At 39.7% G+C, this 16,323-nt stretch overlaps 2 protein-coding genes across 5 annotated transcripts in view; one reads left to right on the forward strand and one right to left on the reverse strand.

Annotated features, from left to right (window-relative positions):
* calcoco2 (calcium binding and coiled-coil domain 2) lies at positions 1–10,273 on the reverse strand. 2 transcript variants are annotated; one of them, XM_037080951.1, is made up of 15 exons: positions 10,154–10,273; positions 7,740–7,929; positions 7,543–7,645; positions 6,236–6,396; positions 5,902–6,027; positions 5,663–5,788; positions 4,635–4,733; positions 4,448–4,557; positions 4,271–4,340; positions 3,322–3,489; positions 3,044–3,232; positions 2,156–2,272; positions 1,893–2,076; positions 1,403–1,428; positions 1–826 (listed from the first exon to the last, which is right to left on the reverse strand). In XM_037080951.1, exons 2-15 carry the CDS (start codon positions 7,914–7,916, stop codon positions 665–667), a joined length of 1,818 nt encoding a protein of 605 aa, XP_036936846.1. In that variant the 5' UTR covers positions 7,917–7,929; positions 10,154–10,273; the 3' UTR covers positions 1–664. The 2 variants fall into 2 exon arrangements, with proteins under 2 accessions (XP_036936846.1, XP_036936845.1); XM_037080950.1 differs by lacking the exon at positions 10,154–10,273 and adding an exon at positions 8,428–8,548.
* ttll6 (tubulin tyrosine ligase-like family, member 6) overlaps positions 10,083–16,323 on the forward strand; it is a 15,700-nt gene continuing 9,459 nt past the window's right edge. The window contains exons 1-4 of one of the 3 annotated variants that reach the window (XM_037080947.1): positions 10,083–10,269; positions 12,129–12,290; positions 15,323–15,472; positions 15,715–15,755. Coding sequence is in view for 2 of the 3 variants with exons in the window: in XM_037080945.1 (XP_036936840.1) it covers positions 13,750–13,793; positions 15,323–15,472; positions 15,718–15,755 (232 nt within the window). In the remaining variant the exon portion in view is untranslated. Of the gene's footprint in view, positions 10,270–12,128; positions 12,291–13,734; positions 13,794–15,322; positions 15,473–15,714; positions 15,756–16,323 lie in introns of those variants that run through there. The other 2 variants (XM_037080946.1, XM_037080945.1) reach the window with 2 other exon arrangements.

A 16,323-nucleotide genomic window follows, 5' to 3' on the forward strand; every position in this document is an offset into this window, starting at 1 on the left:
TTCAGCATCCGCATTTTTATTGTGCCAGCAGTAATATTTAAACACCCTTACATTCATCCATTCATATAAATCAGCTGTTACATATCTTAACCGCATATCAACAATTTGTTCTGTCATATACACTTTAAAATCAACAAAATAAACAATGTGATCTGGTTATAATGGATCAATAATTCCTCTGAGAGAGGATACTGTAGTTCCAAAGCTATATTGTACTGTAAATGCAGCATTGTGGTTAATATATTCAGGTTTAAATGTGCAAAGCTTCATTTTCAATTAAGATTTCATCCACTTAGATATTTTAGCCTATTTACCACTAATCACAAACACTGTAGTGCTGTTAATTTTCCAAATCTTACCAGGAGTTTGTTATTTTATTTTTAACATCTGACCAAAATAAAAGAGGACATGATGTTCACTGTGATGGATTATGTGACTCAGGCAGGTTTCACTTCTCCTGCCAGCTGATTCATGCTGCACACTGACCTCATGAGTTAGAGGTTTGGAAAAACAATAATGTAAAGTCTATATAATTTGCAGTTAATTAGTAAAATAATGCAAAAATATCAGTCTGATCCTTCACACACCCAACTTGTAAGACATTTTTTTTTCCTCCAGTCATATAAATGATCCCCAGCGAGAGGTTTTGGCCCGGCGCCCATTCTCACAGCTCATGGCCGTAGACGTGATCTTCGAACACGGACTGCTCCATGTTGTCACAGATCATCGTACAGAACGGGCAGATTCTGTGGCTCTGCTCGTGCTGCTCAAGCTCCTGGCGGGTTATGAGAGGGAAGCTCTCCTGGCAGTGACGACACACCAACGCCTGCCGGGAACAGAAATAGAGGCAGCAGCAGCAGCAGCACATGAGGAATGGTAACAAAATAGGGAGCGGATTATGTTTTAAAGTCCGCTGCGAAAATAAACTGTAAACAGACGAGTCACTGTCAGGCCCGTGTGTGAATATCTGGACACCTCGTGAGGGAGGGAGATCTTCAAGTTAAAGTGTTGTGGAGCTTCTTTAACCTGTTTAAATACTAGTTCATTTATTTATTTAATTTTTTTCTCTACCACTTCAAATTATCAAATTGTTCATGATGCGATTAAAGCAAATGATTTATCTAAAAATTCAACCCCATACAGTTGTCGTGAGCTGAGAAGCTGAAGAGATCAAAACATGTTTTTGTACCAGGTTGTTAACACTTTTACTTCTGCTGTAAAGTTTGGCATTATAACATGAAGTCCTTTTGGGATTGACTAATTTTTTCCACGTTGCTTCACTTTTCAGTGCCAGAGTTCACCACTTAGACAGGAATCGTATGAGTAATGGGTTATATGAGGTCATGGCCTCCTCGCTCTACTTGCACTGTAGTAATCACTATTGAGAAACTATTGGACTTACCTCTACCTCTGGTTCCTCAACACCCTCTGCAAAGAAAGAGGAAACACCAGATCATTAAAAAAAAAATTATTTATTCATTCTCAATGACTCCTCACTTTTATTCTTGGATATAACCTGACATACACACAACACTCTTACTTAAATGTTGTAAATAAAATGTGTCACAAATCAAGATACTAATGAAAATCCCACATTTTCATACAGAACTTGAAGGCTCATTGATTTACACTGAGGGTCTAACTCATCCATGCATGTTAAGTTTTTGTACTGTGGTGGTTAGTTTAAAATTAAGAAGAAATCGTATTTCTAAGCCCTAATGTCTAGTCTTGTCTGTCACTGCTATTGTCTAGAGATGATCTCAAGAGACCAGGACGTAGATTCTAAATAATCACTGTCATTATCATTTTACATTTATTTGAGCACCACAGTCAAAAAACCAAGAACAGCTGGTGGTGAAACAAAATGAGATTTAAGAGAGCCTGTCACTCACCTATGTTCTCATACAGGTTATCACCAGCCTGCCCAGCCGTCTCCATTTGTTCCGATGTAAAAGACGTATTTCCAGCTGGCGAGTTGTTGCCAGGCTGTGCGTGAGGGTATGTTGTGTCAGCGGGGGACGCTGCGTGGAGCTCGGTGTAAGCTCTGCGCAGCTCCTCGATATCATTTTGGAGGTTCTGCAAGTAGAAAAGCAGGTTATCAAACGAGCATCTTTGACACAGACCCTCTTATGATCCGGACAGGGTCTACACGCACCTGGTTTTCTCTGGCGTACTCGTCTTTCTCCTCTTTCAAAAACTTCGTCATGCGTTCGTTGTCTTCTATGAGGCTGTCTTTGTCTGCGATCGCTTCATGTGCCTCTCTGAGCATAAGCTGAAAGATAACGGCGGGAAATAAGACCGTTTCCAACACACTGAAGGAAAACCAGACCTTAACCACACATGACCAAAAGTCTATGGACATCTGAACATTTTTATGTGACTGATGAATAACGCTGTTATATCACTTGGCTAATCTACCAGACTCCATTTACCAAAACTAATTTTCTCATCAGATATTTCCACATCTACCTGGGTGAATAACGTTTAAAGTTTGTTGGAAGAATGGAAAGATTAACCAAGATGCTTTTGTTGAGTTTTCATTTGTTTCCGTCAAGTTTGAAAGAGGTGTGGTTTATCTAATAGCGTCCACTAGTCTGCTACCAAACTGTCAAACCTGTTGGCCAGGATTTGCTGCCATTCAGCCACAAGAGAGTCAGTGACGTCCAACACTGATGCAGGGAGATAATTTCCAGTTAAGGTCAGAGCTGGCTTTCTGCACAGCTGTTGGACAGCCTCCCTCCAAGTCTCAGAGAAGCCAAACCATTAAAAGGATCTGCTGGTTGTTTTCTTTGGCCTTTTCTATTTTATACAACCATTAATTTAGCTCAATTTTACATGTCATCATCTCTCATATTCTCTCTTCTTCCACTTTTCTCCCTCTTGTAAAGCACTGACTTGTTGTGCACAGAAGTACCGTCATGTTGAATCAGAAGAGGACCTTCCACAAACACATTACTGTCTAAAGTACTGTATCAGTGAAGAGACCCAAAAAGGACTACAACCGGTCCACATAGTAAATTTAACTTCTAGATTCTGAGTTTACCTCGAATTTAGTCTTCATCCGTTGGGCCTCCTCGTGAGCTGAGACCTGTTTCTCCAGCTGCTCCCTGATGTCATGCAGCTCTCTTTCCAGAAAATCGCCTCGGCTCCTGATGTTTCTGGACTCCTCCTTCTCAGCCGCCAACTTCTCCTGAGTTTCCTGTAGCTGGCGGGCAAGAGCCTGGCACCGCCCCTGATGAAGAGGTTGCAACATTTAGCATTAAGAATAAAGAAAAGTAAAAAAAAAAAAAAAAATTAAATTAAAATTAAATTCATTCTCACCTTCAGATCATCATCTTGGCAGGTCTGCACCACCTCATGCTGCGACAGCCTCCGACTTAGATCCAGGTTCTCTCTCTTCATGTTGTCCATGTCGTGCACGAGGCCCTGCAGCCTCTGCAGATCTGTGAGGAGCCTCTCCTTCTCTTTCTCGCTGCTCTTAACGTCAACCTGAAAGAAGGCAAAGCAAAGATTCAAGCACACGACCGAAGCAAACCCATTTTCTCATTCCGACCTCGAAGACTTCTCACATCCACATCACACAACTTTTGAGCTGATTAACCTTAATTCTACATGACGTGCTGTAGAGCTCAGCTGTTGTCCAAACACACACGAGTGAGCCCCACTGTTGCATTTGGTGACATGTCAAACGTGGGACAAAAAAATCTGAACTCAAAGATCCGCTTACCTGCTTTTAAAACACGTGACAGTACTCATCAGCGAATGCCGCCGGCTCAGGTGTCAACTGATGCCAAAGACCACCTTCTACCCGAGATGGGACCCCCTCGTAAGTAACCGCTCTTTATAAGTTCACATGAGGACACCTAATCCAGCGCCATTCACTTACGAAGGCCTTGATGTGGTTGAGAACTTGGAAAAAGCTACGTGGACCATTTGAGTTGAGGTTATGTTGTCACACAGGGTCAAGAGTAGCTGGTGGCTCCCATCGTGTTCTCATTCTCTACTTAATGTTGTAACGTATACTTTATCAACGCACACTGGGAACTTTCTACATTGTATTTTAGTCTTATTTTTCAGTTGACAAGGGAAAAAAAACATACACTGTCTCTCTTTCTTTTTCGTGTGTATTTGTTTATGTTAAAATATTTGGCTTCAATAAAAACAAATTCACAAAAAGAAAATGAATACATACAACCTCCTGCTTTTCCCACGTCATTAATTATGCAGAACTTTAACTTTGAACAAGCTTCACACTGCAGAGTAGATTTACCTGCAGAAGCTGGACGCTGTCGTTCAGTTTGAACAGTTCCCTTTCGTCTTCTCGGATTTTGGAATTGAGCCTAAAACACACAAAATACATCCGTTAGTGGCCAGAAAACAGAAGGAACACTTTCTTAAAGTCTCCCTGAATGATGAAGATAGACAGAACTGTGCAGACTTGACTCACCTGGCAATCTCATCGTCCTGAGCATCGACCTTCCTCCTCAGCTCACCGCGCTCCTCTTTCAGCTGGTTGATCTTCACCACAGCTCGGTCGTACTTCTCCTTAGCTTGTGCCTGAAACAGAAAAACGAATTAGAGGCTTTGTAGGAGATTTCGTCTGAGCTTTCAACAGCGACATGAAATGATCTAACCTCGTTTTGTCTTGATGCTCCGTCCAAACTGAAGCTTGCACTTCTCTGCTCAGCAGCGTTACGTTCCTCCATCTGTTTTGTCATCTGGGCCAGCAGCTCCTAAAGTGAGATTCAAGTTTAGATACTGGAGTGTACACTGAATTTAGATTTAAAACAGGAAGTGATGTGCGATATAATAATTATATAATGCAATGATCATTTTATTCAGAACTTTTATTCAGTGCTCTATTGTTTATTTAACTGTGTCACAAACAGGGCTACAACTAAAAAGATTACCCTGCACATTATTTTCATAATTAATTGTTCAGCCTATAAAATTCTATAAAACAACAACTACTGATCAAAATCACCCAGAGCCCAAAGTGACGCCTTCAAATTGCTTCTTTTATCGAACCAACAGTCCAAAACCTGATAGACTCTTCATTTGCCGTCATAAATGATCAAAAAAAGCAGCAAATCCTCCCTCACATTTAAGAAGTTTGAACCAGCAAATTACTGAAATGCTCAACTGACCATTAAAATAGTCGACAATGAAAAAATATTTCAGTAGAGTAAATGATAAATCGATTAATGGTTGCAGCTCTAGTTGCAAACTCATGTCAATATTTTTAAACATTTGGATGATGCTTGGTGTTTTTCCACAGGGCACAGACGCAGGCAGGAAATTAGCTTGTATGCTAAAAAAGCTAGCCAGATAAAGATTACAGCTTTATTACAGCTTCTGTCCACGGGGCGCCAGAATCGACAGAAAAGAAAGTTCCTTGTAGCTGCTTGGATATTTCAGATTTAGTGAATTGAAAATTGCACAAAGGTTCAAATTAAAATGACAAGAATAATCAAATACGACTGCAAGTATATAGCTAAAAATATAATGGAAAATAGGCCTCTCCGTGTGGTTATTTGAACAATTAATTCACTGGATTTAAGGAAGATGTGTGACATGTTTTGGTTATTTGGATTTAAAATGACATATCTGGGTTTTTGGATTTTGTTCAAAGCACACAGTCCAACGTGAACCGGCAACAAACCTTGAACTGGTCTGTTTCCTTCAGCTGCTGCTGTAAGTTGCCTCTCAAGTCTTGATTTTCTCCCTTGATGTGATCCAGTTCTTTGCCCAGTTCACTCTTCTCTTTCTCGCTGTCTTCAATCTGCCCCTGTAGAAATAAAATCACACTGTGTTTAATCGCAAAGTTCAACTTCCTCTGTTGCACCATGAGCCAATGTGTTGATTATCACTGAGACGTTGAGATAAATGAGATAAGCAGACCCTCAAGCTGGCGGCGTCCTGCTGTTCCTTCTCTAGAGCTCTCTTCAAGGTTTCATTTTCATCCATTTTCTGAGCCAGCTCTCTCTGCAGTTCAGCCTTCATGCGGCCGCTCTGTTCGAGCTGCTCCTGGGTTCATAAAACACATTAAGTCAATATAAAGCTTTATTTACTTTATGCCCTCTGCTTTCAGTAGAAATAACCAGCTCTGCCTTTCACACAGAGCTCTTATCATCAGTCAATAACCCGTCTGCGAGTTCAAAAATGCAGCCATATAATGTCTGATAAATATACAGTCACTGGATTTTGCTCCCAATCTGTCGTTTGCATCTGATACCTGCGTTGTGATGACCAGGAGTTCATCGTCCTGGCTGCTCTCCATGCTTCGCTCAGCTGGGTTTCTGAAGCAGAAGGGAGTGCTGGCTCCTCGGACCTGTCCGGTGCCGTCGACGTAGCAGAACTGGTAGAACTCAATCTCATCCTTCGGCAGGTAGTAATCTAGCGGGACGAGAGCAGAGCGGACAGCAAGAGAGCAAAATCTGAAGTCAGATCACAGCGCACGTTTGTTTAATTGTGACTGATTTCTGAAGCTCGCCACACCCTCGCTGTAAATGTCCCGCCGTAAAACTGAAAGATCAGCTCACAAGGACGTGATCTATGATGAGGCGTCACGAGAACGAAGTTCATCATTTCAATTAGCAACAGATTATTGTTTTCCTTTGTTACACAGTCTATTACTTTCAATTAGTAATGAATATTACTCCCAGTGCGTACAGTTTCTTTCTCTGTTTAAGATACAGTATATTATTTTGATTTAGACACAGTGTGTTACTTGGATTTAGATCAAAATATTACTTTTATTAGGTACAATATATTACTTTGTTTTTGTACAGGATACTACTTGGACTAAGGCACAGTATGTGGACAAACATCACTAAAGTTCATATTGTTGAGACAAACAGCTTCTGTGTAAATGATCAAATCAGATGACCACAAGTTACTGAAGCGTTCTTTTAATATACATAATATAAAGATTGGATATTAAGATCAACATTTATGATCAATATCAGTATTTTTTGGCTCCTTCACCTTGACATTGTTGGTGTTTTCTCACTTTTTATCGACATATAGAACAGATGTGATGTTTGTTAACATGCCTCATACTTCTGTTAATCATAGTGCAGCAAATAATATACTAGCAGCACATGAGGCATTTTGTTTTTTTTTCTCTGAGATACAGAAATGTTTTAACTCTTCAGGGACTGAAAATAAAACTATCTAAGACAGAACCCACAGACACTATAACCTGTGATGACAGGTCATCAGTGCATTCATTTTAAAAGGGAGTCAAAGGCCAAACGATAAGGTCACCATTTAAATATCTTAGAGCTCTGAGCAGCTATTATCTAGACAGTGGAAAGCACCATGAGCTAAAACAAAATCTGACTGTCTAGTTTGCATAGAGGATTTGACTGCACTTTGAGTGTATGTGTCAACGATCCAAAGCCAGCGGATCCGACTCATGTGATACCAGCTCATAGAACCAGATTTACATGTTGACACATTCGACATTTCTGTCATGCTGTCAAAACAAAACATAACCAAACACCATCAACCAGCTGTGAAAGTGAAACCACATCTCACCCCTGAAAACAGCCTGTCTCGACTTCGTCTGCTGCCCCACCACATCCAGGCACGGCTCCACCCACACAAAGGTATGATAATCCTTTGTTGTGCTCCATCCAACCTGTGCAAGAAAAGAAAAAGAAAGAAAAAACTCACAGTGAGAGTCTTTAATCCACCTCACAGGAATAACAGCAGGTTTGTTATCATTCCCTCACCTTAAATATCCCCACCCAGTCTCGGGGGCTGGGCTGGAAGGCAGCATTGAGGGTGTAGCAGCAGGTGATGTTGGTTGAAGGTGGGTATGAGTGGGGTATGTCGACGAACACCACCTGGGAGAAGGTGGATGTTGGAGACTCTGCTGCTGCAGCTGCAGCCTGTGTGGGGTCCTCCATGCTGATCTAAGGTCTGCCAGTAAACAAATGAAGACTGATGATGAAATAACATGTCATGACTCTGACTGATGACAGCAGGTGCCACAAGATGGCCTGTGATATCACAGAGAGCTGCACCGGTGTTTATATAAGCGTCCCTCTTCCTGTTGTTGCTGGTTTTTTTTTCTCTGCTTTTGCGTACGTACAATCTTTGTTCCACTTGTTTCCAAACTCATTACGCACTCCGAATCGACTTCAAAACACTTTCCCACAGCTAAAAAAAAAAGCTGATACTTCATTTTTAAACAACCCCCTTCCTCTGGAGAATTGTTTAAATCTCTGACACCAACTTTAAACTTGAAGATTAACATAAAAATAAAGGAAACCGAAAGTGACTTAGAAAAAAAAAAAAGACCGCACCCGAAAGATTATCTAATGATTTCTTTCACAAACGACACTGTTTTTTAAAGACTAGCTGTTCCAACGAAAACGACATTTGTGTAAAATGTTCGGATAACAACATTAAACTCACATGATCGCCGTCACTTGTCACAGCATCGACACACCAGCAGTGTGCTCGACCGAGTCCTGCCGAAGTGATGCGTTCAAGTGATCCTCGGACATTTATAGCACTCGAATCTTCGGGAAAATATCTGAAATAGTTGCCTTGTTTTAATTTTTGTATGTTTTTATTTCCCTAAACGTGTCTTAACCCTCGTGCAACTATTTATACATTTGATGTTTTTTTTTGTTTATTTTAAAACTTTCATTTAAGATCATTTTGGCAAAGATGCGTTTTGTTTATCTATTTTTTTTTATTATTTTAATTTCAACCTCTGCTCATCTAATATGTCTATAATACACCGTGTACATTACAGCCAGACAGCACTAACACTGGTATTATGAACCATTAAAATCCATTTAAACTTTTTTCAACCAGGTGTCATAACAGCATTATATCCTGCATCATGTTACCAGGTTTTCATTCTGCTCTCCTGAATGGGTTTTTATCATCTTTACCATTTTTCATAGGGATATTTCCCTCGTGTCTTATAATAACACTAAACCCTCATGCAGCTGATGAAAGATGACATTTATCAAAACAATAACATGTCAAAAACGGGCATAAAGATTCTATATATATCAAATATATGGAAATAATATTTTCTGTGTTTTTTATGTTAACAATTTGTTTTTGAATGAGTTAAAATGCTCAAAGAGAAGAAATGTAATCCAGTGAAAGTATAATAATATTAAAATATAGTATTTTATGGCAGTTTTTGACACATCGCATCAGTCGCATGAGGGCATATTAAACAGTAAATCCGATTGTTTATTTTAATTGTCTAAATCATCAAACCTTTTTTTTGTTTTCTACGTTGTCAAAAAATGTAAACAACCTTTATTTAGATGTATTTTATCTTCATCTGTGTTGACATTTTCATATATTTTAAAAACTAATATTTGTATTAACTGCAGAGGAAACTGACCTCAAAATTTGATTAATTTTTTAACAAATTGCCAAATGCTTTTTGAAATTATTTGGTTGATATTTAAAAGGCATTAATCAACAACAAAATGGAAAAAAAACCAAAAACAATAAACAAACAAAAAAAACCCACGTTGCTCCATTGTTTCCGATTGTCTTTGAAGGCATCAGTCGTTGCGTTGCGGTCAGACGCGTTAGCTGAATTGTGGGAAATGTAGTCGAATTCAATAACTCGCTCCGGCTTCTCTTCTGCAGTGTGAGATAAAAACACAAGAGGGAGCCAAACACTTGAAACTGATGCTGTTCTGTAAACCTTCTCTGTGTCCCTGCACAGTATGTTTAATATAATATTACAGAGCACTAAACTAGTGGTATTTCTTGCTATTTGTTAGTTAAAAGCAAATAAAAATGCCTATGTGTATGACAGACTCTGTCGAAGAATTTCAGGAGAATTGTCCAGAGTGAACATCTGGGCACTCGACCATAAATTTAAACAATTATCTGAATTTTAAAGTAGGACTATGTTTTATGGCTATGTTTTTAATTGTATAATAATTGCTGCTCATAATGGGTTAACTCTCCTGAATCCACCCAAACTCCAGAGAGCACCTGAGGATCATCCAGTTGATGTGTCTTTTCTCATCGGTGAGCCAACAACCAATCACAAGCGAGAATTCTTACCCTCCTTGCATGTGATTGGATAAAAAAAAACAGGACGGTACATCTGAAGTGCACTGCATGTGTGTGACTCGAGTTCATTCATGTTTACATTTGTACGCCCCTCCGTCCGTCCAGCCGAGCCTCGTTCACCGCGACAACATCACAGAAGGCTGCTCGGTCCGTGTTAGCTGCTCGGGAATCAGAGGGAGACATCTTTATCTGGCGGTAATACCAGATTTACGTCGTTTGAAAGTTGAATGTCAAAGTCTTGTTGCTAGTGGCAGTTTGCGGGAAATCACTAGGGAGAAGTCAGCATTCCGTTACCATAGCAACAGCACGGCACGTATAGCTAGCTAGCTGTATAGGTTATGCTGTTAGCTGCCAGGTTTAGCTTGATTTTGTGTTAAAATGAACCAGACTTACTTCCTAAAACGTTGAAATTGTGTCGCTTTTCAAAAGGTATCATGTGTTGATTTATGACGATAAAATTCAGAGACGTTTTGGCTGAATATCCGACAAGAAAACGGAGATACAAACTTGTATTTCATGATTTGCTGACGAGATGCGACGTCTTGTGAGATAATGTAACATGGATGTCACAAGAGCAGCAGTGAAAGAAGTATTCAGAACTTTAACTAATTCAGAGCTTTATACTTGTTGAAAATAGCAACAACACGATGGAAAACATACTCTGATACAAGTATTGGATCACGTAAAAGTACAGGAGGTATTATCTTCTAAATGTGCAAATCATGGCCCCTGTGAGTATCATTTTTAGAGGTCTACATTGTAATATATTATAATTATGTTTTCAGTAAAGTTCATGTTTTTTCTGTCTCAAAATGTTCATTGCAATTAGATTATGTTAAGCTTTCTCTGTGGTACATTTAATTTTTTTAGCATGTTTGCTTCCAGCGACACAAACCTTTATTTAAAAAAAAACGCAATTGCTTCTCATGTAGAGTGGAATTTGAGAACAAACCACCAGTTACAATTAACAATTTACAGCCAACCCATTTATAGACAAAATTCATTGTCACTGCATTTTTTAATAACACACCTGGGGCATTGCCATTTATCATACAAAAGAGAGAAGATCGGACAATCTTCTATCGGCATTTGATATATCCATTAAAACACATTGCCCCATTAAATTATAATTGCCCTGCTCTGTAATTGTATGAGAGGTCATGTTGCCCATGTCTTTCTCTCACACGCATGCAGAGGTTTGTATAAATACCTGCAAAAAAATTCAGCAGCTGACATGAGGTCTGGAAGCTTAGCAGGTGATCTTTAAAGCATCTCAAGAACGACAAAAGGTAGATAAGTGTGGAGGGGTGTAGAGTGTCAGCCAATGATTTATTAATGTTGATTGAGTCATTAATCAAGAACTATTTTCAGCACTATTGTAGCCACGCCAAGGTTGGTCATTCCTAGGTACTGGTGTGTACATGTCTCAAATGTTTTATAGCCACATTTGAGACCAAAACAATGTTTCTTACTACGTATATATTCGATGTATATAAGAATATAAGCCAAAATATCGATAGCAGATTTTCTTTTACTCCCTAATATCAGTGTCAGAACTGGCTCCAGTAACAGTTCTGGTCATTTGGTGTTGTTTCTCCACCTCATCATCACCATCCAGTCTTGTTTATTTGATTGATAACCTGGTGGTTGTCTCACAGGTCTCCTCTTATGTCTGCAATGGAAGACTAAGCTTCAACTGAAGTTACTCCATTTCAACTTGGCGAAGACGACAGATGTCCTGCCTGCTCACTTACACCACACGAGGCCGCGGCCGCTTTTCAGCACAGATTTAAATTTAACAACTCGATGCGTTGACAAACACTTCTCCTATTTCAGTGAACAAATATCAGGGATTATCCCTCTCTACTCGCTCCCTGCTGAGGGCTCCTGCTCATTTTCTCTCCATCATGTCAGCAGGGATCAGGTGTTTGTCCCCACAGCTTCTAATTGGTCACCAGATCCACCGCTGGGCCTGTTGCTTGAGTGTGTAAGTCAATCTGAACTGAGCCATCCTTGTGATGTGAATCTACTGTTTTTTTTTTCCCGAGAGGCAGACGACCCAAGGTCGAGATGTGGCTCATAGGTTTGTCTGCTGAGGAGTGTGGCAGCGTCTTAAAGGGCTCCTGAGACAAAGATTTGTGTGTCAAAGACGTATGAAGGCAGACGAGCGGGGGCAGCATCTTCCAACACCACTGTCCTCACAAATGTAGGCTTAGGTGAGTAAAAAACATTTTTCAGTGAAGACTGTGACACATGGGGCGTAAACAAGGCTGCTATAAGAAAGATAGTGGTAGCCAAAACTTAATACGATCTGATAAAACAGCACAACTGAGGTGTTTGTAATATTTTTTAAGAGGGTAGACTAAATGTTAGATTCAATCTAATTTTACTACAAACTATTTAAACATTCTCCAAGAAGACTGATTATTAATCTTTAATGACGGCAGGATTTTTCTCAGAGTTGCATCAGACTGCATTAGTTTTGGCACAATTAATATCGCCCCAATATTGAAAATTTGTATATTATCGGTCATTTATCGACACAGTACAATACAGAATAATTCAATTAATCAACTGATAATTAGCTGATGGTGATTTTGATAATAGTTTAAGTAATTTATTTACTACTTTGATACACTATTTTCTTATGACAAATCAGTAATAAAGATAATTGTTGGTTGCAGAGTGTTTACATGTGAAATGATGATGATGTTAAAATGTATTTGACAATTTTTGGATGTTATTTCATTATGTAATTCAAAGGTGTGTCTCTTCTTCCATTACATAACAGTTATAAGAAAACACATCCAAAGCAACTTCAAATATTCATCTTCCATATGAGCAAGAGTTAGTTGTCTAAAATTGTAAGTGTATCACAAACAAACTGTTTCAGTGTTTAGCTCTATAGTTTCTTTATAAATGACAACAGACAATAATATTTGCCAGCACAGTGTGTGAAGATGTAGCCTGGATATTGAATGTCATGTAGTGACACTGAGCAGTTATCAAAGTCATTCCTACTGGATCCAGTCATTGTTCACTGAGGACAGATAATACAAAGGTGTTATTCACGTACCTGTTGTTGTTGCACGCTGAGGGAGAACCTTGGAGAAATCCTTTGCAGGGCTGTAACTGTATCTGGGCTGAGGTCAGTGGGGCGTCTCAGCCCAGTGTAAAGCTCACAGTTCAGGGCCAGGATTATCCAGATCACTGGATCAGAATACTGTTACCTAGCACCGTAACCTCCCACAGTGTACCTGGGATGTCCCTCCTTACTGCCACCACCACCCCCTAGTATTCTGTCGCGATCATTACCACAAATTAACTTGAACTCTCCTTCACCCTACAAGACACCAGATAGGAGGCAGAGACGAACAGCTGAGACGGTGCTGTGATGAGTGCTGGCTGCTGTGATGAGTGCTGGCTGCTGTGCTGGGGTCAGAGTGCAGATGGACATTAACAAAAGAAGATCACATAAGTGGAATTAAACTCGCTCAAGTTTATTCATGGAAACTTTAGTTTAAAGCTTTGGTAACAACGTGGCTCTGTGCATCATGATGTCAGTCAATTGGTCTACCACCTTAGTCCAGAATTAAATATCTCAGCAACTATTCAAGGGATTGACATTATGTTTTTTTCCCCCAGACATTCAGTGTCCCCAGAGGATGAATCCTAATGACTCTGATGATCACTGACTTTTCCTTTAGCATCAACAAAAGGTTAACATTACTGGCGTATGTATATCTCTTTAAAAATTTGGTGGCTAGTTTCTTTTTTATCTGGAGTGTCAGAAACTTCTCATGGACTCCTCTGAGGTTTTGCACCGAAGACGCAACCATTCTCCTATTACCTGTAACCTATTCCCTCCTTACAGCAACATTATGTAACTGTTCGAAATTACGTTGATGGTACAGTGTCTTGTGACAGGATGAATGACGTCTCTGTCGCAGCCACTCCGTCCCTCTGTCACTTTTTTCTGCATGTAACTTCAGTGAAAGGGTACAGTCATAGTGTTAGATACATGTTTACTTCAAAACACAAGTTTTCAACACATAACATTTTTATGAAGTAATCAGTTTAGCTCGTAGTTAGTGCCTAGAATACATCAGCCAAATTAGAGTTTACGACAGCAGTGTTGGACTCAGAAACTCTGGGGGGCGCCAAATTCCACAAAATGACCTTTTTTACATAAAGTTGCTGTTGCTGTCCAGTTATTGTTGGTCCAGGTCAAACACATCACTACTGGTATGCAAGTATGGTAATGTTGCCACAGACACCAGATTTAAAAACTGTCATATGCAAAATTCAAATAGATTTACTTTAACATGCTTTTAAGATATTTCCCAAATCCAAACTACATAATAATGATCATAATCCTCCCTGTTTTAACAGTCAGTAAACACGTTGCATATTTTTAAAATCTCAGATTTTGGTGTGAAGTCAACAGTTTTCGCAGACGTCTCTTTTATAATGGTGCTTTATGGGGAAAATGCTTTATGGGCCGCAGGTGAATGTTTTGCTGCAATACTGCGAGTGGCCACTTTGTAAGATCGGAAGCAAGGCTCAATGCTGCAGCTTTCCAGGTCTAAATGATACATTCATGGTAGAATGTGGACGCTCATGAATTCTTGGGAGTGTCAGAAATAGGGAAGATGCGGGGTTATTGCTAAAAGTGATACTAGGTCATAAAATAACCAAAATATTTGTATTTATCTAACCTGACATGGGAACATTTAAAAACACTTGGGCGGAAGAATGTCAGTGAGAAGACAGATTTGTTTTAAGCCATTTCAGTATATTGTTTACCTCACTGATATTGTATTCGATGTCCCTTTTTGTATGAACGGAATGAAAAGCACTACAGTCTAAGTTCTGGCTGGTGTTACAGTTAATTCCCTCTCGCTATTGTTGAATTATTGCCCACTATTTGTATCCGTCCTGCCACAATAACTCTTGAATGCCAGTGTGTGACAATGTGCTGACAGCCAGAGCACTCACCTGATGAGAGAAATGGAAACAGAAACATGACTCCATGCACGTACTTACAGCATGTACTTTGTTCTGTTTGATTGAATTTCATTGTGAGGCTGTGCAGCATACCCCGTTAAAAACATACCAGCTAAATGAGGAAATGCGTGTTAAAAATACGGAATGGCACAATTTGTTTCTTTGTCTGCAGTGTCACATGAGCTTTTTGCATACGCTCACAGTCGAATGAGCACATTTGTTGTTGTCTTTGCTCATGCAGGATGGGTCTACCTGTGGACAGCCCAGACAGAAATGATGATGCACATAAATATGAGCAGCCGGGAGAAGGAGATGGGGGAGAAAACCAAACTGAGGCCTGCACTCGCTCCTTGCTGCCCGCCGCCAGGAAGAAGAGAAAAGGCAAGAAGAGGTACTTTACTGCTGGATCTCCTCCATATGTTCTTCTACAGTTATTTCCCGCTGCAGGTACATTTCCTCTGAGCACCCTGACAGTTATGATTTTGTAACTTGTTCTGGAGGCTCTTAAGTTTTTGCCGTCTCACTTGTCCTCATCATTTGGGAAAGGAAGATGAGCGTTATGTGGCATGAGCAAGGTAGGACCTTGCAGCAAAGCAGATGTCTGTCCCTCTCTCTGTCTCTATTCTCTTCCAGATGACTGTGCATCAACCTCACCAACTGCAAATATGAAAGTGGTAAGTTTGGGCCAAAGTTGACTAAACTATAAATGTCTATTACTCTGTTATTTAGTGCAGATATAGACTCTGCACCATTCCAGCTGTTAGTATTTTACAGACACTTAAGTCGTGTAGAGAGGACTCGTGGAGTGAAAAAAATGCACTAGATATACACAACATGGCCAAAAGTATATGGACAACCCTGTCTTCGTCATGGTTTTTCATGATTTGGGCCACTTTGTTCAATTTTAAGAAAAAGAAATATATGATAATTCAGTGCCACTAGATGTGGCACTAGAACACCAGCATCTAAGACCATCACAAATAAGTGTGTCTTTCACTCAGTAAAATTGGAAACAAGGAAAAATATCACGATATCTATGGAAATTTGAAAAACGAAAGCTAGCAATCAAATCTGTTTTTCACTTTGTTCACCGTTTGTTTTGTCGCTTTTTCTGCAAATAAATTACCCTCAAAATACGAGTGTAGGAAGGTGTAGAGAGTCTGTAACCATAACTGTAAGAAAAGTCTAGAAGAAAACAATTACACTCAATACCAATGAAAAGGCAACCAGATGAACTCATGA

The sequence above is a fragment of the Acanthopagrus latus genome, chromosome 20, assembly GCF_904848185.1.
Source record: "Acanthopagrus latus isolate v.2019 chromosome 20, fAcaLat1.1, whole genome shotgun sequence".
Lineage (NCBI taxonomy): Eukaryota > Metazoa > Chordata > Actinopteri > Spariformes > Sparidae > Acanthopagrus > Acanthopagrus latus.